The 23,908-nt window shown below is 40.5% G+C and overlaps 2 protein-coding genes across 2 annotated transcripts; both read right to left on the reverse strand.

Moving 5' to 3' along the window:
* Positions 1-86: 86 nt before the first annotated feature.
* Positions 87-4,496, reverse strand: hadhb (hydroxyacyl-CoA dehydrogenase trifunctional multienzyme complex subunit beta; the record flags this gene model as incomplete). The annotated part of the gene is made up of 10 exons (XM_010789148.1): positions 4,409-4,496; positions 2,892-2,979; positions 2,701-2,742; positions 2,497-2,593; positions 2,354-2,398; positions 1,969-2,068; positions 1,662-1,749; positions 1,314-1,501; positions 581-761; positions 87-212 (listed from the first exon to the last, which is right to left on the reverse strand). Coding segments are annotated over exons 2-10 (934 nt in total), but the record flags the coding sequence as incomplete, so codon positions are not given.
* A 2,259-nt stretch (positions 4,497-6,755) lies between these two features.
* Positions 6,756-19,505, reverse strand: gareml (GRB2 associated, regulator of MAPK1-like). Its single transcript, XM_010789147.1, has 7 exons — positions 19,236-19,505; positions 15,731-15,871; positions 11,418-11,548; positions 11,166-11,331; positions 10,081-10,925; positions 8,729-8,898; positions 6,756-7,966 (listed from the first exon to the last, which is right to left on the reverse strand). The coding sequence occupies exons 1-7, from the start codon at positions 19,345-19,347 to the stop codon at positions 7,375-7,377; spliced, it is 2,157 nt and encodes a 718-aa protein (XP_010787449.1). The 5' UTR covers positions 19,348-19,505; the 3' UTR covers positions 6,756-7,374.
* Positions 19,506-23,908: the final 4,403 nt, after the last annotated feature.

Raw genomic sequence — 23,908 nt, forward strand, 5'->3', positions numbered from 1 at the left:
GTGTGTGTGTGTGTGTGTGTGTGTGTGTGTGTGTGTGTGTGTGTGTGTGTGTGTGTGTGTGTGTGTGTGTGTGTGTGTGTGTGTGTGTACCAGGAAGGAGGAGTTAGCAGCAGTGACTGTGCCGTGAGGTTTGATGAAGGCGGCCTTCAGTTTTCCCATTTGCTCCATGGAGGACACACGGATGCCGTTATCCTTGGAAACAATATCACGACCTGGTAAAGACAGTAAAATAAATATTCTGTAAATACAAATGTAATAAGATTCAAGTCTTTGGATTACGACTGAATGTCTACAACAATAAATTAATTCTCCAAATAGTTGCATTTTCTGTAAATGAATTCATTGTTTTAGCTCTAAACACAACCATTAACAATATCAATAAATGCTTCACATAAGCACTAATAAATAAAATCAATAAAAAGCAAGCAGGTAAATACAACAGACAAATTAAATATACAAATTAAAATAATATAACCATTAGTACACGATGACCCAAACAAAGAAACCATTACAACCTATTCAACCACCCTTCAATGTGTAATGTCATTTATCTCAGTCTAAAGAGTGAAGCGGGGTTTACCTGGCACTTTGAAGGAGATGACATCCTCCAGCAGCCCTGCGTCCTGGGCCTTTTTGGCCAGAGTGTGTGAGCGCACAGAGAACTCGTCCTGCTCCAGTCTGGTGACCCCGAAGGCAGCAGCCAGACGGTCAGCGCTGTGGCCCATCGTTTCAGCGGTGGAGAACTCCGCCACAGCAGGAAGCTACACGCAGAATAAAACGTTTTAGGAGGAAATACTAATATATATATACACAGCATAAGGAATATATATATATATATATTCTTTATTTAACCAGGTAAAAGTCTCACTGAGATTCAAATCTGTTTTTCAAGAGCGACCTGGCCAAGAGGGCAGCATGAAAAAAGTTACAACAAATGAACTCAAAACAATACAGGCAGACGAATACAGCTGTAAAACACAAATGACGGGATATACGAGCAATCACATCGACCAATGGATTCTTGTTCTCTGTCCTTTAAGATGGACTTGAACTCCCCCAAAGTGATCAAATCTGTGAGTTTCAGCTCCTTCTGTACGTTATTCCGAGCATAAGGGGCAGGATATTTAAAAGCTTTTTTACCCAGTTCTGCTCTCACTTTAGGAACCAGCATCTGAATAAAATCATGGGAGCGCAGGCCATATAGACTTTGTGTTTTACACATATATGTTCAAAGATCCAGGAGAAGAAATGTGATTACCGATGTTGCAAATCAAATGTAACAAACAGTGATTTTTAGTATGTATAAAACACACCTCTGGGGACAAGTGTGCCATCCGGATGCTGCCAATCAGACCGAGCCTCTGGCCGAGAGTCTTTGCTTTGCTGAGGGACAGCATTGTCTTCCTCATCTTACGGCTGTGACGAATGGGAACGTCGGACATGAACTCCACCCCTCCCGCCACGACAGAGTCACACTGTCCTGCAGCGATCATACCAACAGCTGGAGAGAAGGAGGGAGCCAAACAAAGGTCAGACAAAGTGTGTACGTCGTGTCCTCAATTGGCTAACAAAATATACAATATCATTGTTGTGTGCGGCTACAATGTAGTCTTCTCTGAGAATCTCTTGTGACTTATGTGAGATTTCTTTCCCCGACATACCTGAGGTCATAGCCACGTTGGAGGAGATGCAGGCCATGGTGACGGTGTGAGCTGGGATCCTGTCAGAGAAGCCTGCGCCGAGTGCTGCCTGAAATCGAGGTAAACAAAGAAAAAGATGCATGAAAGGACTGTATGTCATCATAACACCTTTAATCAATAGTATGTTTTAGCAATTATCTTAAAGAGAGTAAATGAAACGTATGAAAGGCACCTGAAGCGCCAGATAATATAGCCATTTTGTGAGAGCAAATATCTGTGTGTGTGTGTGTGTGTGTGTGTGTGTGTGTGTGTGTGTGTGTGTCATTACCTCTCTTGCTATATTGCTGGTTTTGACCTCCTGAATGACTGTTCCATATATGATGTAGTCTACAGCATCTTTGGGTAAACCTGTCTTGTGCAGCAGACCCCTGAGGAAACCCAAACATAATATTTTAAAAACACACTTTCTTTTTTTTAAGATTGAAAAAACTGGGAAACAAGACAGAATAGATATTGAAAAAAAAATACATCCTGACCTAGCTGAAAAACTCATCATCAACATTAATCCAACCCCCCCTTAGATTCCTGCTCCACTTTCCTCTATGTCTCCCCTGAACAGACTCATTAGTATGCTTTAACAACTACATTTGAAATCTGATAGTGTCATGAAACCATTCACAAATAAAAATAAATAAACATAGGATAACACTTACTGCAGAGCTGCTCTGGCCAAGTCATGGGGCATGAGGTCAGCATATCTGTAACACAAACAAAAGGTTTTTCTTCCTCCCAAAGTCATGATAATCAGAGGCTCCAGCCATCTGAAGTTGGCAATAGGAAAAAAGCAGAGACTTACGTGGTTCCAGACAAAAGGAAAGGGGTTCGGACTCCTTCCACCAGAACTATGTTCTTCACACCGGGCCGGGCCAGGGTCTTTTTACTCTTTGTCTGAACTGCAAATGAAGAAAGCAACATGTAGTTAGACTCTGATAGCTCATATTGGAAACACCAGACTATAATCTGGTGATTGCAAATCATATCACTTCGATTGTTGACCTACCCTGTGCCTGCAGAGGGGACGTCGTGCTGAGAGAGCGTGCCGCTGAGGAACACAGAAAAAACATCAACGACAATCGAATCATTAAATGTTTTATTTAATATATTTTCAATTACACAAAATGTTAGTTCGCACAGCATAAGGAATATATGTATCTGTTATTCTGTAAAACAAATAAAATGATATAGACTTACCCAACCGCACCGCCCAGGAAGGACTGACAGAGCCGCTCCGCATTGTGCTCAGCAACATGGCGGCCATTATGTTCTGCAGAGAGAGAAACTGGAATTGTTACTGCAAAGTTATTACCAGGGTTCTGATTTAAAAATAAATAAAATCATGGTCCTGTATACAATTAATAACATTTGAAATAAATGTAAATACTTTGTTTTACTAGTTTTGTTTTTCTCAAATAAAATAAAAGTCAAATTTCCACTTCAATTGGAAAGCAAACTGCCAGCTAATGCAATAAACACAGAATGAGAACAGCATACCTCTCTATATAGTAAAACAGTTCAACAGCACCTCAAAATGCATATCCAAAATAATCATAAAGTGGAATCGAAACATCTCTAAGACATTTTCAACAAAAACTTAACCGACACTTTTACCAATATCATCTGTGGACAGAGCAGCCTGGAGAGTGACATAACCACGCTGCAAAGCCTCTCAGGTGATACTAAGATCGACTGTAGGCAAAAGGTCGTTTAAGCCCCAGTGACTTGTGTCTGAATTTACCAGACATAATAACAGTCATAATTTAGGGTAAGATATCTGACGTGGTTGGTGTTTTATTTTGTATTTTGCATTAAAGAGGGGAAGAATACATACCGTAAATATAAATATTCAGTGGGGGAATGTGACTGGATATATTTACTCAAGTACTATACTTAAGTAACATTTTGAGGCACATGTACTTCACTTGAGTATCTTCATGTTATGCTACTTTAAATTTTAACTCTACTACATTTTGGATGCAATGTTTTACTTTTTACAAATTGAGTTACTGGATTTATAATACAGAATATAAATCAACCAATAAAGTAGTATATAGGATAAATTACCAAGAAAAGTAATTTAAATAATCCCAACCTTTACCAAGTGCAACGTTAATTATTATTATAATACAAAAATGTAATATTTTGTAATCTGATATGCCAATACTTGGGAGTACACTTATGAATGCAGTACTTTCACTTGTAACAGAGTATTTTTGTAGAATAACTAATTTAACTTGAGTAAAATATCTGAATACTTCCTTCACCTCTGTGTATATTATATATGTATAAGATATGTCTTATACAATCTTTTATTATGTGGGACAATGTGACATATAATTGACGGTCACAAAGCCCAACCCCCTCCAGTCTCTGACCCTTCACCTAGATTCCTCTCCTGGAGAATGACAGACACAGAAATACAGGATCATGGGACTAAAACAAGGTCAGATCAGTCTACAGATCAATGTCCTTTATTGTGCCCTAACGTTACATTGACACCAATAAAGAAGACACATGTATGAAACCACAAAAACAGCAAAACAAAGCAAAATACAAGCTAGTGAAGCTACGTAGCTACATGTTAGCTAAAGTTTCCATTCAGTGTTTAACTGTTCCACTATGCTTTGTGAAAAAGAACACATTTACAGAGTTTGTACAATGTCTGGTCGCCTTCTAGTCTTACTATTATTGATAGTTCATTTGTGGCTTACCTGTATTTTTGTTAAGTCTCCGTCGTCACCTCTTCCCTGTCAAACGATCGGCTCCACAAGACTAGCAGCACGAACTACGCATTCAAGGACCCACAGATATATTAGATGACCAGGATAATGCCTGAAAGAAAACCACGGTCAAGTAATTATTGGGTACATATTTTCTTTTGTGTATGAGTTTGTTTTAACTGAACACTGTAATATCGACATCTTTTAATATTTTATTTGTCAAATAGAAAATATGTATGTTAGAAAAAGAACATGTTATGCAACGGCAGTATTTAGGCGTATATTATTATCCGCACTATTGTGCCCCCAACGGTCAGAATATTAACTGCGCTCGAGGACAGGTGTTGAGCACCTTGTTGAAGAGTTTCAGGTGAAGATGACAATTGTTTGTGCAAAAGTTTTGCAGCTAAACGATCTCTTATCGTAAGATATGTAATACATAATTACTATTTCAACATCTGTTTCATTTAATAAAATGTTAATGGTGTTTTGATATAGTAGGCCTGCTTGATGTTAGCGACTGGTATCAAGCTATCAGTATTATTTTTTTTAAACTGAGTAAAAGTCATTTGTTCAATTATACTGAGAATGGTAAAATATTTGATATTTTGTACGCCTACTGAACTGGTTAAAACTGTAGTTAATTGCACTAAAAAGCCCTAATTGTTGGGTCCAGTGTAATGCTTTAAAAATAAATAAAGAGTAGTTAATATCTTCATCATCACTGGTACCATACAGTATGTCAGAGAGTCGCCTTACTGTGAAGACCAGCTAATAACCGGCAGTTTTTTAAGGTTTTTGTATTGTTTTTGTATTTTTAAAACAGATTGACAGAATTGTATTTTAAAACCTTAGGTGAGTGTGTTTGTGCATGTTTATGAAGGAGAGTATGAGACAATACATACATGATGTCAGAGAGATTGTGTTTTGTGACAGTCTTGACTACCTGTCTCTCACTGAGATGTGACATGAGGATAAATCAGATGGGTGCATGTGTTTGTGTGTATGCAGGTGCCAGGTGAACACACTGTCATGGCAGGTGATGGAGATGTGGTCGAACAGTGCTGTCTTCATCTCAATCAATCCTGGCTGCATCATCCCCATTGCAGATATTACGTAAGCTTTCTAGGGCTTTAACAGGGTTTCCTAATTCTTGCATGTGTGATCTCTCCTACATTAAAATGATAATTTATTTTGACCCTTCAAACTTGTACGACAGCAAGCGCTCTGGAGCTTATAAAAGCAACACATTATTCAGTTAGTTCAAGAACCTCACTTTGGGGAATACCAGCTCAAAATACCTGCAACCCACATGATACAGGAACATGATGCTGACTGGCAGGAACATCAGGGCAGATACAACCACAAAGATGGTGCACTAGAACAGCTTGTGGTTATTCTTCAGCAGCAGTGAAGCCCGGTTTAGTAATTCATCAGTTTATAATTGTTACATTTCTGATGGAGACTTGGACCTTTCACCCTATTTCACATGCTTTACTGGAGCTTAAATGTCATGTAGTAAGTGTACATATAGCTATGAGAACATACAAGTGTAATTTCATTTATTAATATGCATGGCTAAATCAAGGATATCTGAGGTATATTTTGAGAACTCTATTTCCGACGCAAATGTTTATTATAGCATGGCAACACGTGTGTTTCCTACTACAGAAAGAAGGACATCTCTTGTTTCCCTTAATGTTATTGTTAATACATTTATCAAAGCACATAATGGCCTTAAGAAATTGTTCAGTAAATCATTGATCAGTAACAGAAACTCAACAAATACTTTATTGGGTGCTTCTGACTTTGAGATTTCTCTTTACTTTCTCATTCCTTTTCAATAATCTTCTAACAACAAACTTCAAATCTCCTAATACTTTTTAAATCTTTTTGCCAATTTAAGGTCACTGGAGCTCAGTGCACAAATGGGACACAAATGAAAACAAATAAAGAAGGCTGTGCTTGAGACTCAGGTAGGGAACAGGTTCAGTGTTTGAGCGCCAGAGGATATTGCTCTGTGACCTTCCTGGTGTCAGAAGCTCATGTGCAATGCATCCTGGTACATCAGGGCAATGATGGAACAGTTTTGAGTAGGGCTGCTCAATTAATCGTATTTTAATCGCAATTACGATTTACGAAAACAACGTAATCGAAATAAAACGATTATTTTCTTTATTTTTTTGTATTATTAGTATTATTATTTTATTTTTTTCAGTTGAATTATACTTAAAGTTCAGGGTAATGAACTGTTCAAAACATAATGTTCAACATTTTTTTTTGCAATAAATGGATGTTTTCAAAGTAAATGTTTTAATAATATTTTTAATAATCGTGATATCAATTATTGACCCTAATAATTGAGATTATGATTTTTGCCATAATCGAGCAGCCCTAGTTTTGAGAAAAAAGGAGCAATCAGCTTTCTCTGTCAATACACTGGAAACTGCCTACATTTACCATCCTTCCTATTGAACATCCACATTAAAGGCAGGGAATTTTAACTTCAATGCACCTTTTTTATAATGAGAAAAACTCAAATGAAACTCCTCCAGTTTATATGGAGAATGAAGGAATATCAGAATTGATGGAGCCGCGGCATGGAGGCCCCACAAATCCATATACTGCTCAAACCTTTAGCTGTCTCAAAGTATAACGATGTTTCGTGACTATGTTCCCCAAAGACAAATTGAGACAAGGAACTTTAATCATATAGCTCTCATTTGTAGCTATTTGTTAGTAAACTAGTCCCAGTCTGTGATTCAGACAGGAATTTGCAGTCAGACTCGAGTGTCAGTTCGACAGTTTGACCACAGGGTGGCGTGGTTTCCTTCAGCAAAGTCTCAGCTTCAGTCAGTGGGGCTCAGCAGCCACTTGGTCACAGTGAAAGGCACATTCAGGATGGCTCAGTAGCCAACAGGCACATTATCAGGATTGTGTGTGTGTGTGTGTGTGTGCTAGATCTTGGGCCTCCAGCCCTGTATGAACTGTTTGATCTTGGTGACATGCAGTCGGCTCAGGTGGAAGTCATGTGACAGGATGTCCTCGGTCAGCTGCACCAGGAGGCTGCCGTCGATTCGCTCTCTCTGGAACACGCCCACCGCTGCCTCTGATAGGCCGATGAACCGCAGGCAGGCCGACACCTCCTCCAATGAGAGCACAGACAGGTCAGCAGGAGGTCGCCAGGTGGGGTCAGGGTTCAAGCTTTCGGTGACCCCTGTGGGCGTCCCGCCTCCCTCTGCACCTCTGGAGGAATCTGTGGTGGGATTGGGAGTGGGCTCAGGGGAGGGGCAGGGGGATTGGCGGTTGAAGGGGTTTAACGCCCCAAAAGGAGCAAACCGACTCTGTGGAGGCCTGAGTCGAGGTCCGGAGGAGGAGAAGGAGTCCACCCACGGCTCTGCCCAGGTGGCCTGTGCTGGCTGAGGAGTGGCGGAGGTGGGGTCTGCAGTGCTGGCAGAGACTGGCTCAGGATTGGCGGGGTTAGGGGCCGGGCAATCCCCCCAGGAGCACGGGTAACAGTAGAGGGAGGCATCCGGAGAGGGCGAGCAGCTGGAGCAGAGCAGGAGAAAGTGAGGTTAGGTTCTAATATCAAAACACCAATACAAAGGGGAAATCATATACATATATTGGGCTATAGTTTAGTTATATTCCCATATCCAAATGTTATTGCCCCGTAAGCATTTATTTTGTCATTTGTAGGTCAAAAGTAATCAATACCTGTAGTTTAAATATGGGGCTAAACTTGGTGGTTATATATATATATGTTTCGCTTTGAACCCTTTTAAGCATAGTTGATATAAATACCACCAATACCCTTAAGTGGCTGCTCTGGAGCTTTTGATCGAATAACACTCCCGACTAAACATCTATTCGTTGGCATGCTGGTTGCATTGTTGATATTGTAGGCCACACATTTAGACAAGATAAAAGCTTTGAATAAAAAATGACCTCTGGTCCATCTTGAGTCAGGGAAGTTATAAATTGGCACCTCTTAATCTGTGGATTACTCTTTTCATACTAAGTCTTGCGAGAGGGTGCTATATGTAGCTATACATTGATATAGTTTAAGTCATTGTGTTAGCATTAGATCCAATGGGAGCTGAAATCTAACGACACTGGTCCTATTTAATTATTTTCCCCAAAGGAAGTGAATATTTTCCCTCTTAACTTTCGTATATCAACTGCTTCAAAGGAGATTTGGTGGCATCCTTTGATTAGGAAACACTGATTTCTTTAGCTCAATTCACCTGAAAGCACATCAACCGCCACCGCTGATTTGTTGCATTCAAAAACATAGCACTCCCACTGTACCTGTCCTGAAGTCCAGAGGAGTAGAAGGAGAGGTTGGGCCTCGGGGAGGTGGAGGCTTTGGGGAACCGAGGGGGAACAGGAGGACTGGGGACTGGACTGGAGATGGAGCCTCCTTTAGAGCAGCGGGGGGGAACGGGAGGGGCGATCAAGTAGCGACACTCCTCTCTTACCTAAACACACACACACACACACACACACACACACACACACACACACACACACACACACACACACACACACACACACACACACACACACACACACACACACACACACAGAATGAGAATCACCACAGCAGAAAAGTTAACTCCCAAAACTGGACTACTCAGGAGGTTTTATGGGATTGTGTGTGTGTGTGTGTGTGTGTGCTGGCTACTCTCTGTGTTCTGCTTGGTAAATGTCAAACTTGGTGACCTTTACACCTCAAACAAACCCCCCCGCCTCATACACACACTGTGTCTTGGCAGGCTACATATCAGGGAATGAAGAACACTGTGTGTGGCAGGGTATAATCCAGATGCACAGCAGACTTCAACACCCACACTCTCTCTGTGTACCGCTGCTAGCTGCCACCAGAAAATAGTTAATTAAGCAAAACAAAGTGTGATTATTCTCCCCCTACAAACATGTTAACATTAGCCTTGAAGAACCACTTAAGAAATCCAAGGGAGAATAGCACAGCTACAAAAACCTTGTTCTAAGTCCAGTTTTCTCTTTTAACATTAACATTTATTTTAAAGATTGTCTTATATATTCAAGTGCAGTACATTTATCGCTTATCTCTATTATAAAGAACCAAAGTCCTGTTGCCTTTCCTAATGAGTAAACCTAATTCATACTAAAACAATTACTGACACTATAAGACAAAGCAAATACCATCCACCCTGTTTTACTGATAATGGATTTCAGGGAAGTGTAGAGCTGATGCAGAGTAAACACAATCTTGTTTTCTATTCTAATCACATAAATTGCTAGACTGCTGCTTTATAGGCATCTTTCATTGTGAAATCAATAATAATGTAGTCGTTATTAAGACCAAAGGCTCCATCAGTATTGCACTGTAACAGAGGACTAAGCTGCCTCAGTGCTACTGAAAAAATATCATATTCCAGTTTACAGCACACGTGTACCAGCATAATTGGTTATATATATTTATGTGTATTTATGTACTGTGAGTGTATGGCAGGCTTTCCAGGAAATCCGTCTGTGTGTGAATGTGGCCAGTGAGGTTTAAAAGCTGTTGTGTATGAATAATTCAAAACACGCATCCGGACTTTTAACAACCGGATGCTGCTGTGGATAGATATGAAGGATTAGAGACAGAAGGACAGGAGGTGAAGACGTGAACTCACAGCATCAGATTTTGGAGGTACAGGCGGCGGGGTAGACACTCTGGTCACCACGGTACCAAGAGACCCGTCCAATGAGGACGTGGAATGAAAGGAGATGAGGTTCGGCTCCTTCCCCAAGCCCTCTGCGTTTTGATTGGTCCAAAGTTCCTCGTAAGGGATTTCCTCACTGGTCCTCATTTCAGCATCAGTCCACTCCGGAGTCACATACTCCCGCTCCTCACCTGGCCCCTCCCCTAGCCGCTCTCCAAGAGAGTCCCTGCAGCGCTGTGATAGGCCGTCCCCACCCCCATACCCGCACATGGACAGGTGCTGCAGTGCCGGTGCCAAGGAGTCCTGACCCGACACACACATGCGAGAGCGCCGCGGGCTCACACACTCCTCTGTCATACACTCCAGCTCTGGCCTGGTTTCTCTCACAGCTCGAGAGTAGGCATCTGGGTCGAAGGCGTGTCTCAACAGGAGGCTCTCCAGCGCCGCTGTGTGACCCGAGGCCTCGGCCACGTTGAACCGGGGCATGCAGCGTAGCAGCAGGAAGTGGGAGGGGGAGACTTCCTGTCGGCGGAGCACCATGCAGAGCACCACCGTCTTGCTCACGATGTTCAGCAGCTTGTAGCGGTGGCCCTCTCGGACTGCGTGCCGGTCGTAGGGGTTCCTCGGGGGTCGTGAAGGCACCGACACATTGACGGGGAGGCGAACCCTCTCGATGATGCTGCGTACAGTGTGCTCCCCTCCCAGCATGCCTTGCTCCAGAGGGGAGCGTGTGCAAAAGCGTCCACGGCAACCAAAGGGTAGGCTTACGCTCTGATTGGTGCGATGGTTCATACAGACAAGGCAGGGAGTTTTACCTGAAGAGACAGAGAGGATTAGTCAAAGAGATTGTAAAGGTCAGATTGTTCCACATGAGCGGAGACAACTTGTGGCTGCCCTCTGAGAAAGCATTGCATCCAGTGTCTTTATTTCCCCAGTCACTTCACAAAGACCTGTATACATATAGACAATATATATTATCAATTTCCAAGGATGAATGCACACCTAATTCCAAGCACTCCATAAAACATATAGCTCAAAAGCTTCGTCTTACGTACTTCTAGGAGTCTTTCCGAGGCGTCTCAAGAGCGCGGTCAGTCCCGTCTTTTCCTTAGAAGGCGTGGCACAGAGAAGCTCCGCCTTCCCCATGAGTGACAGCTCATCTCCAGCCTGCAGAGTGAAGCTGTAGGCCTCACTGTCCTCACTGAACTCCCCTGAAACCACCTGCAGCATATACATGCATGATGAGCGTGTGGACATGACATTGAATGACAGAAACTTGAATTAGGATATTCTCATGTTTCTCAAACCTTGACACTGAACGTGATCGTCTCCATGACAAAGACCCGGTCAGGGAAGACTCCAGCTACTTCCTCCACACTGGAAAAATACTGGATTGGGTCCCTGACGTCTCGGTCTTCATCCAACAACTTGAATTTCCCTACAGAGTACGGAAGAAAGACAAAAGAAATAGAAGATAAGGAGGTGGATACGAATATGGACAGGGGAAGAGGAAGTAAGTTCGATAAGGAAGTGAGGGAAGCATAAGACAGAGGGAGCCCAGGGTAAGGAGAAAGATGGAAGAAGAGGAAGGGGGCAAGGAAAGAGGAGAGAAGAAGGAAGGAAAGGAGAGGTTGTTTTTGTCCTGTCTTTATTTGATCTTTGACAGTCCTTCTTCAAACACATACTTCCGCAGTAGACACTGTTTGGACGAGGAGAATACAAAAACACCTCTGTGACCTCTGACCTGGCACCAGCTCTTTGCCAATCGAAGGCCAACGGGGTTGGCATGGAAACCAATAAAGGACCCCCATTCTCACGCAGAGCAGAGACACATCACCATGGAGACACTCACACATACACTCGCACACTTTCACCCTTTCTTCCTCTTGCTCATCCCCTCCTCCGTCTGTAAATCCTTTACACTCATGCACTCCAGTAACTGTGTTTGTGTTCTTGGAACCACTTTTTGGGGCTTGTGCAACTTTTTAAGGTTGTAAAGAAGCATTTTAGGATGCGTCCAAATTAGCCTTTGTAAAATCCAACTATCCTTTCGTCTCATTTAGCAGTTTCTGGGATTGCTTTTAACTAATGCAACCCTTGAAGGATCTTCCTTTTTTCTCCTTGGCTCTCAGATTGTGTGTGGGTGAGGGAAAGAGACATGAGATTTTTTTGTCTGGGAGGCAGAGCTGAATACCAAACTCCCCCATCCTCCACGCCAGCACCTCCCTCCTTTTCTCTCCCCCTCTTTCTCCTCCACCCCCCACCTTCAAATTCAACAGAGCCCCCAGGATAAGGAGCTTCCACCCACCGAACAATACCAGCAAGTGCTACTTTTCAACAAAACCCACCACCAACATTCCCAGAAGGACTGAGGAGGAAATTAAACAGAATTGCCACTTTACCAAACAAAACTACAGACATTTGTATAAGTAAGAGGGTTATTGAGCTAGAACTGAGATGTAACAACATATACACATACTATTACTCTGAGAACAATGTAGTTCCAAGTAGGGCTGCACGACTTTGGGAAAAAAAATCGAATTGCGATTTTTCTGACAGATATTGCGATTCGATTTGCGATATTTGTTTTTAAGCGACCCAACGGAAGTTTATTGTAAAATGCGGCCATATCTCCGGCTAGGAAGGTCGCATCAACGTGCTCCCGTCTCTAGCACCCCCGCAGCCCGAGCTACGAGTGAAAGAACTAAACTTACATGAAACTTCCGTTGGGTTGCTTTAAAGTCAAGCTTCAGTTTAAGATTCACCCTGTAATAGAAACATGTGATGGAGCATTACTAACCTGACTCAGATGGTTTCACCAAACCAACTAGGAAAGCTCCATTGGAAGCCATTTGGAAAGGGCAGGCACTTTCAAAAATACTTGGCAGGTGATTGGATCAATCTGTCTATCACCTTCTATCATGGGCCACTTCTGATTGGTTAACAATGGCTGGTACATGTGGAGCACAGCACTTCTGATTGGTGTGGATGACTGACACACAAGAACAACAACAACTTTTTTTCTTTTTTTTTATGTAAAAAGAAAAATGTTAAAAAAAATTGCAGGCTTTGCGATTTGATAATTGCATCATTTGAAATCGCGATTTATGTACGATTAATCGTTCAGCCCTAGTTCCAAGAAGAAAAACTGAATCACAGAGGCTGTTAACTCCCACACATCAGGCTTTGGTCACCAGCTTCACATTACAGGGGTGGCAGTGGCGCCACTGGCTTCCCTGAAACCCATTCATTCAGCTTTTCTGTCCTCTACCCTTCAGTCTTCATTGACTGCCTCACTGATGGACAGAGGAGGATACAGACAGAGAGGATGAGAAGGAGGGAGCATCCTGTTGTCTATCCCCAGGGAGGAACCTATATTGCTCTCCTCCTAGGCTTATTTAGACTTCCTGCATGAAGTCATCACACAGACATTAGCTCATCACCGGCTTCTGATTCAACAACAACTCACCTGTTATTTAAAGAGACAGAGAGGTAGTCCTAAAGTATGCATACATTTCGATTTAGTTGTCTGGCTTTTCTCGATTGTATGATTAAAATTGTCCACAACTGAAAAGAATGTTTGTCTGATATAATACAATATACTTTTAATAAAATAACACTTTTCAAATAAAGAATACCAAAGCCATTAGGAATTTCTTGCTAGTACCTACTTGATACAGTGAAGCCCATATTCAAACAGCGCAACTATTTTAGTTCCTTGTACTATTTTCACGGCAGAATTTACAACAAAAATGGACACACAAAAAGCATGGACCTAATGCTTTGTATTTTTTACAGCTTGGCAGACACGTCAGAAATCCATCTGATCATCCGACAGCCAGATGATGGTTAAGACAAATAATCTTGACCCCCTCAAATTAAATGTCAAAACAGACCAGGTCGGGGAGGAATTTAGACTAATCATACCACCAACTCTGCACATGAATCCAATTCTCCTCGCGTTGGGAATTTCAACTCGGCTAGCCACAAGTTTCTGGGGCGAGGGTACGGCCAATTGTTATGCTTTGACCACCATTATTTAACCTAGACGGCTCCTATTAATAACAACTCTTACAATTATATATGTTGGACTAACCTGTCTGCTCCTAACTGCCAATATTATGCTGAAATGTCTAAAATGACAATGATCTCACCAAAACCCCTACCACTCTTGTTTTTTTTCATTCTTCCGAAAAGGAGCCTGAGAGGCGGCAGCAGTGTGAGGTGACATCAGCACTCCATCAGTGGAGGAAACAATGAATAAGACGCATTAGGATCCAGTTACACAGCGAATAATGTGACCGGTCGTACAGTCCCATCAATGGGATGGAGCTCCGGTGAGGTCATCCTGGAGGATTCATTCAGCAGGAAGATGACAGACCAATGGACAGGAGGACTCACAAGGTCACATCTACTGTCTACAGCTGTGAGTATGTGTCCGTGCATTAATCAGTATCCTTAAATGTGACCATATACGGCACATGTTGGAAATGATTATCTAATCCAATATGTACTATATCCGGTGGTGCTTTCGCCCACATGTTTGCACCTAGCTGTTTAGACGTTAATTTATTTGATTAACCCCTAAAATAAGAGTTTTCCTGTTTTGTCTTGTTAAGTTACTTTGCAGTTGTTAAACTCGTCGTACTCCACACTTTGACAGTATCATTCTGTATTGATAAGTTCCATGTCTTCTTCCATCCCAAACATAATGTATATAACATCTTTTTTAATATGTGGGTGCTTGTTGGGTAGGGCCAGATTTTTCTGCCAAGTCATACATTTAACTGGGACTCGTTTTCTTGATTCTAGGAATATTTTGCCTCAGTGTCATGTCCTACTTTAAACATCTAATCTTTTTAGTTTGATCTGCCAAGTTCATGATTGATTACCGTTAATCAACAAATGGAAGACCTTTCCCCTTGTATCGTCTCTATGTGTTCATTCAAGACATATTCTCATGAGTTCACGTGGGAATACATGACTAAACTTGAACTGACTGCATTTAATTCATTTATCTTTAGAGCAAGCCATCAGACATGACTTGCCACTATCAGTTTATCATTGCTATCTTACTGTCTTTAGTATCTTTAGTTTAGTTTTTTTTGTCCCAACAAAAATAGAGTAAGTGGAAAAGGTTAAACTTGGCCAACATTTGTCCCCCCAGAGTGATTTAGTGAGAAATTGTTTTTCTTTTAGGGTGAGAACAAATCTTTGACTGAGTAGGACATTTTTGAGCGTGCTTCTATACATATGCTGTGTGTGTGTGTGTGTGTGTGTGTGTGTGTGTGTGTGTGTGTGTGTGTGTGTGTGTGTGTGTGTGTGTGTGTGTGTGTGTGTGTGTGTGTGTGTGTGTGTGTGTGTGTGTGTGTGTGTGTGTGTGTGTGTGTGTGTGTGTGTGTGTGTGTGTGTGTGTGTGTGTGTGTGTGTGTGTGTGTGTGTGTGTGTGTGTGTGTGTGTGTGTGTGTGTGTGTGTGTGTGTGTGTGTGTGTGTGTGTGTGTGTGTGTGTGTGTGTGTGTGTGTGTGTGTGTGTGTGTGTGTGTGTGTGTGTGTGTGTGTGTGTGTGTGTGTGTGTGTGTGTGTGTGTGTGTGTGTGTGTGTGTGTGTGTGCGCACTCACCCTGGTACTGCAGAGGGATGTCTATCTTAGGTCCGATAACGTAGTGTCCCTCCTCTAAGCTGTGGGCAGTCACTGTGGTCCACTGACGACAGGAGTGTAACAGAACCACATCCTCCTCCGACAAGCCCTCCACACATTCACCTGGAACACACACACACAAATTAATTAGGATTAACAAACCGTCTACCGGCCTGAGAACACATAATGAAACAACAGATTTACATTTTTAAGATCACACTATATAGCTCAGTAAATGAAAAGCACTTATTGTAAGTTGCTTTGGGTAAAAGCGCCTGTAATGTAATGTAAAACACTCCCCACAGACAAGCACACATACATGCATTTAGGATTCAGTGTCCATAATTACCACTATAAAGGATGGTTCACCACCCCTAACCTACTGATCAGGATGGCGCTATGTTACTGGCAACCCATTATTACACAGCCCCCACACACACACACACACACACACACACACACACACACACACACACACACACACACACACACACACACACACACACACACACACACACACAGCTCTAGAGCCATCATGTACAGCATTGATTTCCGCTGATGGCACAGTGGTACGTTCACACACTACCCTTTACACATAGATTACATTAATGCACATGTATTGTTCTTCTTACTGATGGATAGGTTGTGGTTTGAAAACAAACACCGGACAGATGAGATGACATGTCAGAAATGTTAAATTATTTTTAGGCCCAAATCACAAAGACATATTTTCCAATGTTATGCCGTGTGGTTACTGAGCCACTCAAATAAACTTGTATTTCTCATCGATAAAACTTCAGCTACCAGACCAGAACAATGGATGTGACTTTTTCCGTTCAAAGCAAGAATTGTAAACAACAGTATTGCCATTTTCCATAAACAATATGGTTGCTCTGGATGACTCACAAACATTGCTGTTTATATGAGTTACTGCAAGATCCCACTAGTCATTAGGGTGCTGGATGTAAAAAGTCATGAGTTTCAGTGAAAAGAAGCCATTGCAAACAACCCAATTTCTTACATTTTTTGAAAGTTGCAATGGAAAAAGAGTAAAAGATACCTTTTTGTTTATCATTGGATTTTATTTCGAACCAATAATACAAAATGCTGACAACTGTCAACAGTAAGGTGAGGATCCAACAATTAAACAGCCAAACCGGTAGCAACAAGACACAATAAAAATATAAAAGTAGTCCACCTTTTATCAGCAACATAAGGTTCTTAAACGATCAAGTATCACACGTGAGAATAATCCTTAAACAGATTGGCGTTTAAAATTTAAATGTTGCAGCAACAGTTCATCATTGCAGCGGATGGATGCCAACTTTACATATTTATATATTTTAACTGATGATTTTAATGTAGTGAAGTAAAAAGTCAGTACTCTTTCTGAAATGTAGGTGAGTAAAGGTATAAAATAATTTAAAAAAAGTAGAGTACAAGACGATTTTTACAGCACAAGTAAATGTACACCTTACTTTCCACTGGTTACTTCCACAGCTAATTCTACTTAATTGACGTGAGAACATGTTTAAATGTGATTTGGGTTAACGGAAACTTAATGTTTTGACATGTTTGAGAATTGCCTTTATGTAACAATGTTCTTTAATGGATTTGTAGGGTAAGTATTTGATTTCTTAGCATTGAATTGTAGCCCCCTTCACAGTGAATTACACCCCCACACTCACTAAGGCTACCACTGAACCACATTCTCTCCATGCAGAAAAACATTGTTGTTGTTTGCATGAAATACTGACATCATGCCCTTTTGTTAATAACTAACCATCTGGGTTGGCTGGTTTTGCAAACAAGCAGGCATCTGTGTGAGTTAACTTCAGTGCAGTTAATAAACACCTACGGGTGCTCTCAATGACACGCGCGCCACCAGAAGTAAGGTGCGTAATTTTCGGACACGGCTCGGGTGCGCGCTTCTGCCCACGAAGGAAAGTTGGAGGCTTTCCTCCTCGTCGCTTCTCGTTAGTATTCACCACATTCACCGACAGATTACAGCATTTACATATGAAAAGAATTGAGCAGCACTTGAGCAACACAACAGACACTTTGTGGCTTTCCGGGACTCGCTGGACTGGAACAACTTTGTCCATGACACCCAGCGACCCTTCCCAAAGTAAAGACACCAAGTCTGAGAGAATCATGTTGGCGGAAAAACATAAAACAAATGCATTGAAAACTGATAATAAATGTTTCTGAGTGATTCCCGAGTTGGTGTATGAACTAAATAAATCGCTGTCCGAGAATTAATGCTGCAGCTGCATCAAGGTGGCCAGATTAAAACGAAATAATAACGGAAATACTGGGCACAAGTAGTTTCAAAATAAGAGCATCAATTGTGCCAATATATCTTATACTTTTACCCCTCCAAAAAGTATTTTGACTTATTATTTTTCCTTTAATTACATCAATAATGACCAACACATTGCAAAAAAAATGATAAGAAATAACAAATTACAATCAGTCCCTTTTTTGTCATTTGAAAGGCAGTGCTCATTTTATTGAAAGAGCTATGAATAATGTATGCACTATAAAGCTATTTTAGTTTAGAGCAAATATGCAACGTTTTGTTTGAACCCATTAGGCAAATTAAGTTATGTTACATTAGCAAAACACTCAGTTGCCAGGAACTTATTATTCATTTTCATTATTTAAGTATCATGCATAATACTTATCGACAACTAAACTCTGTCATTTAGTAAAAAAACAGCATCTTCAAATGTTGGTAAACAATATAATAGTGTTTGTAGTTTACGAACAATGTAAACTACAGAAATTATGAGTGTAAACGTAACAATATATCATTCATTAACATGGGATGATATTACATTTGGGTAATAACCTCTAGTTTGGTGACTGTGATCTACCACTGCATGTCAGAAAGATAAGCAGCACTTATTTGTCCATATTTCGTTATGTAGCCTACACATTTTTTGTTTTAAACTACTATTAATCCCAATTAAAATATACGTGCCTAGATTTTAAAAATATTGTATTTGTTTGCTAGAGAGAATATAACTGGTATTGCCAAGATTATGCAAATGTGCCCATAACTTCCAAACACTGATAACATCTCGGTTTTAACTTTATTATTTAAAAGTGTTAGTTAGGCATGTAAAAGGTGTTACTTCTCTTAAAACCTTCAAGGTTGGGAATTTATTTTGAAGTCTTTTACCGGAAGCGATATATTTTCCTTCCATTCTTGAAACTGTTGAGATTTTTCTGTAAATTGCTTCAGTTGTTCTCACACCCTGCGATTTTACTCACATAAAAAAACCGTGTTAAACACATCCACCTCGATAACATATTACACACTTTTCTTTTATCATGACATGGATGCGATATTAGTCATAAATATTCCTACTGTCATGATTCCTGTAACAAGGGTGGAACGTCAGAGCCAGTTAATAGTTGTCATGCAACATTGCTAAAAGTTATTTAAAGGTGGTTTCCCCCGGTACCGGCAGTCTCTTACCGTGTGCCAAGCGCACCAGAGTAGGTAGACGGAACTTGCTGACCACCGCGTCCAAAGGCAGCGCCAACGGGCTCCAAGTGATCTCCGACAGGCTCGCCGACAACTTCTCCATCCTCCCGGGTCATCACGCTACCGGAGATAAGGGTGCTGCTGATAACGGGGAAGATAATAGCGGTGGTGATAACGATGGAGATGGAGAGGGTGGTGGTGGTATGATGGCAAAGAGTTTCGCCATGTTTGAATGTAGGAAAAAAGGGAGCGCAGTCACAGTCGGTGCGCAAAAGGGGTGGGAGGGAGAGTAAGATCTTTCTCTCTTTTTCTCCCTCTCTGTCATTCAGGATTTGTCCACCCCCACACATACGCGAGAACAAGACAGCACAAACGAGTTTATTATCATTTATAATGGAGATCACATATGCAGAAGCTTCCTTTCTATCTGGCCTAAGCTTATTTGATTGATACCCTGCCATGTAGCTTCATGTTTTCTCATCAATTATTGCAGCACTTTGTCCACAGAGGTGAATCTGGTGTGTGGGTGGCAGGTTAGGTGAAAGATGCAGGGACTTTTCTAGGTAGGATTTTTTCAATATTTCTTCCCAAGGTACCTTCAGGGTGGTACATTTACTAAAGTGATTTAAATATGTTTTTTAGGAATAGTAAGGCAGTGCAAAACAGGCAATTCAAAGTGCTTTACAAAACAAAGATTTAAAGTCTAAAAACATACAAACATAGACAATTACTATCCGACAAAATTAGCCAACTAAAACATTAAAATGTGATTTTAAAAGTTAATGTTTTATCAGAAATAATCCAGAATAATATGTACTATACATGCTAAATGTTCCAATCCCTAAAACAGCTACAGTAAAGACAGTATATGAAATATAAGGGGCCGTCATGATGTTTTAGTCGATGCACTTTGTATAGCCGGCATGATAAACTTGAAACCAGGGGCAGTAAGCAACCATGACAGCTCCCCTAGACTCTCAGGCCAGACATGTATTTAATGATGTGACATTACAGTAGAACAAATTCATGAATGCCCACACACCGGTATATCTCATTCCTCCTGTCAGAAACAATTCTCCTCAGTCCCGAGGAGAGCAGCTCTGCAAAAGGCTACTACTACTAAAATGTTCATATTCTTTTTTAACTGGTTTTGAGGTGAATGTTATGTTTAGATTTAATATAACTAATGAGGTTATAGAGAGATAGTTTCCGAATAAGAACAACATTTCATATTTACAATTTTCAGAGTATTGACTCCATTTAAAGAAGTCCCATTTCTAGCACACATACAGTAGTGATGTTGCAGAAGTGGAATCAGTTTATCCATCTCTTCACTCGGCACTAAACCTCTTTTGCCCCAGGCAGGATTCTGGTCAAATCACTCTTAGTTCACTGAACCAAACTGAAAACGGAAACGGATTCATTTGTTGTCGGTTTTTTGCCAACAAACTTGTTGCAGTGTGCCAAAAAAAAAACAGAGTGAGTAGTTCTGATGTAAAAGCAAAAAGGGTTGAGTGTGCAGATTGGATGTATTGTAGTTCGGCTCAATTGGGATAATCCCCTCACACATTGTTGATTAAATTAGTGATGCCTTGCCTAACCGACAACTCACACATCCACTCATGACCAAATATGGCAGTGCTGTAGTTTATTCTGTCGGTCAATTAGTTCAAACGTAAACTCAAACTGTGATTCATTAGCTTTTAATAGCTCACTCATTGTAGCACAACTGCATGGCAAACACTACAACTAAAGGCCTGCATAATACATACTGAACCAAAACGATTTAATAACAGATTTTTGGATGGATTTATAGTTATGAATGTTGTTTACTCCCATTTTAAACATCGACACAATTTAGATTCAGTAGTTAGTTAGAGAAAATGTCTACTGATGATATGTCCAAAAGTATTATTCAAGTCTTAGCGCCACACTAGCTAGCATCCCTTTTTTAGAAGTGGTATCGACCATGTTGAAATACATTCATATGCGGTGTAGAGCAGGGCAATATGAAGAAAGTCTAATATCACAATGTTTAACCTAATACTTTGATAATGCAACAATATTATGTTAGATGTAATGCTTTCACAAAATATGTACGCATTAGATTTATTTTCATTAGATAGCATTCTCTGAAATCTGGGGAATTCAGAGAACATACATTTAATGTATTACCAGGAAGACTACATTTATTCCATATTACGATTAACTCAATCTAAGATATCTTGTCTCATATCACAATATGGATATATTCCCCAGTCCTATTTCTCTATAGACACCATAATCTGCTCTCTGTTTTTATAATAACAGTTACTGCTGAACAAAATAATGTGACTACACTCTATAGCCCCAACAAAGCCAACAACAAAATGATACGTTTTAGATAGCAACTTTATTGGTTCCATATTAACAAAAATTCAAATGTGAAGCTGGACTTCTGGACTAACGATGGGGCCACATTTTCACAGCAGGGGGAGGGTTGGTTGGCATGGTGGAAGACTTAATGGGCAGGCTCTGCAAAAGAAGAGCGCAAAAAGGACACGTTTAAAACCAAACAAAATTCAATGTAATCAAGCAAGGTCAGAATAACAACGTATTGAGTCAAGTTGGTTGCAGGCAAGCTAGCTAACATTGATAGAAAGCTGATCAGGTTGTTTTTATCAATCTGGGGGACAAGATGAACACCCTCCACTTTGCTAGCATTATATTTTGTGTGAGAACAATTATGCTTTTGCCCACCAGTGCTATGTTATTTACCAATACCAGGTACTCCTATAGTATTAATAAACAAAAATGTATGGCTACTTACTTGCATCCACAGCCTTTTTGCCTGAGAAAGAAAGAAACAGAAAGGTATTAATTCAAATGTTCCCAAACCACTGAAACACAGCTTTTTAAGTATCCAAGCAACTTCAGCTGCTTACATTTACTCGGGACTAAGCATGTCATGAGATCCCAAGTATTTGTAACAAGTCGAGCTAAACTGTTTTAAAACTCCAGTATCATATTTACCACAACAAATGTCACCTTTATCACGGCTTCCCTTCATTTTAGTTGATCAATTCATGAGAACCACAATATATGATCAAAGTGATGACAGCAAATTCGGAAACAGATGTCCCAATACATAACAAAAAACCAACTACATTACTCTACATACTGTTTTTATTATGGACTTCAATTTCAACACACTGTACAAAAGTGTTCAACTCACCTCCAAAAGCAAGTCTGGAGTATGCGAATGTATAGAGGCCAACTCCCACCCAGACCTCTTGGTAGGCCTTAGTGTAGTAAGGGCTCATCTTGGTCAAAAAGCTTGCAAATGCGCTCCCAGCCATCTGTGGGAGAAAAACAGCAAGGGCATAGTCTTAATGTAAAATGTGTAAGTATGTACAATCTCAAACAGCAGTTTATTTCAGTGTAGGCATCATTGGAACATCGGAAACACTAACCTAAAAAGGGTCATTCATTTTTTGAGAGACAACAAACTTCATTCACATTTTACTGATTTGCTGATCTTGTGCTCTCTTGCTAGGTCTTTAAATGCCATTTTATAAATGTGATTCCGCTGAACTATATCTTGCACATATCTCTTAATGTTTTTCAGTAAACCACTTTGAATTGACTTGTGTTGAAAGGTATTCTATAAATAAACTTGCCTAGAACTATTTTTGGATATTTAATTAATCTTTAAATGGGTCCTACTTCCGGCATAATCGATTTTATACTGCTGTAATGTTGACTAAAGCTACGTTTTTGTAGCTGAATCCTGCATTGAGACAATGTTGTTAACATTACTCGATATCAAGTTATCTGGGTTGCTTAAAGCTACAGTGACCCTTAGCTATGTCAGGCCTTGCTAAGGACTTTGGAAACCTGTGAAATACTGATTAAAAGAACATGTTAAGAAAGGCATGCATTCACTTCTCAATGCATTTACTGTTATAGGGAAACGACGCATTATTTGTATTGACATGTTAAATAAGTTATCATTACTGACAACAACGTCATTTGGCTAATGCTAATAGTGCTAACATTACAACCTGGCTGTCATCGTTAGCTTTATGTGTACAATACACACCCATTAAATCAAACGAGAGTATTCAAAGCGGTTATATAGATATATGATATCAATGTTGATGTAATTAAACTTGTATAGCTAACTATTTCAATCAATGATAGATGCTAGCGTGTTAGCATGTTCTCAGCTGTACAGTACAACCATAGAGAATGCTAGTAGCAGGAAGCTAGCGAGCTAACTGAGTACACCTGCAAGAATAGCAAACAAAGCTACACTAAGTACAGATAATAGCTTCATTTCAAATTCCTGGCGTGAGACAACAACGGTTTTTATGATTAGAATGAAGTGACTTTGCTTAATAAGTGTATATTCTTCCCTTACCTTTCAGTTTGTCCCTGCAGTGAGAAGGTCAGTGCTCTGTTGCTAATCGTCAAAGTCGTGGTGAAGTCTTGTCTTCTTCTACGCTGTGCAGTGTTTTCTACAGGTTTGGATATGCAGCGCCACCAAATGGAGGTACAAGAATAGTTTACTCTGATAACTGTCTAGCTAGCTCCACCCTGAGGACTTGACATAACACAACACATTAATCTTTTCTACTTTAAACGTTTTCTTTAATTAAAGGAATTTGAAATATCGGGGTTAT

This window comes from Notothenia coriiceps, unplaced genomic scaffold, assembly GCF_000735185.1.
Source record: "Notothenia coriiceps isolate Sejong01 unplaced genomic scaffold, NC01 NC01_scaffold00032529, whole genome shotgun sequence".
NCBI classification, from domain to species: domain Eukaryota; kingdom Metazoa; phylum Chordata; class Actinopteri; order Perciformes; family Nototheniidae; genus Notothenia; species Notothenia coriiceps.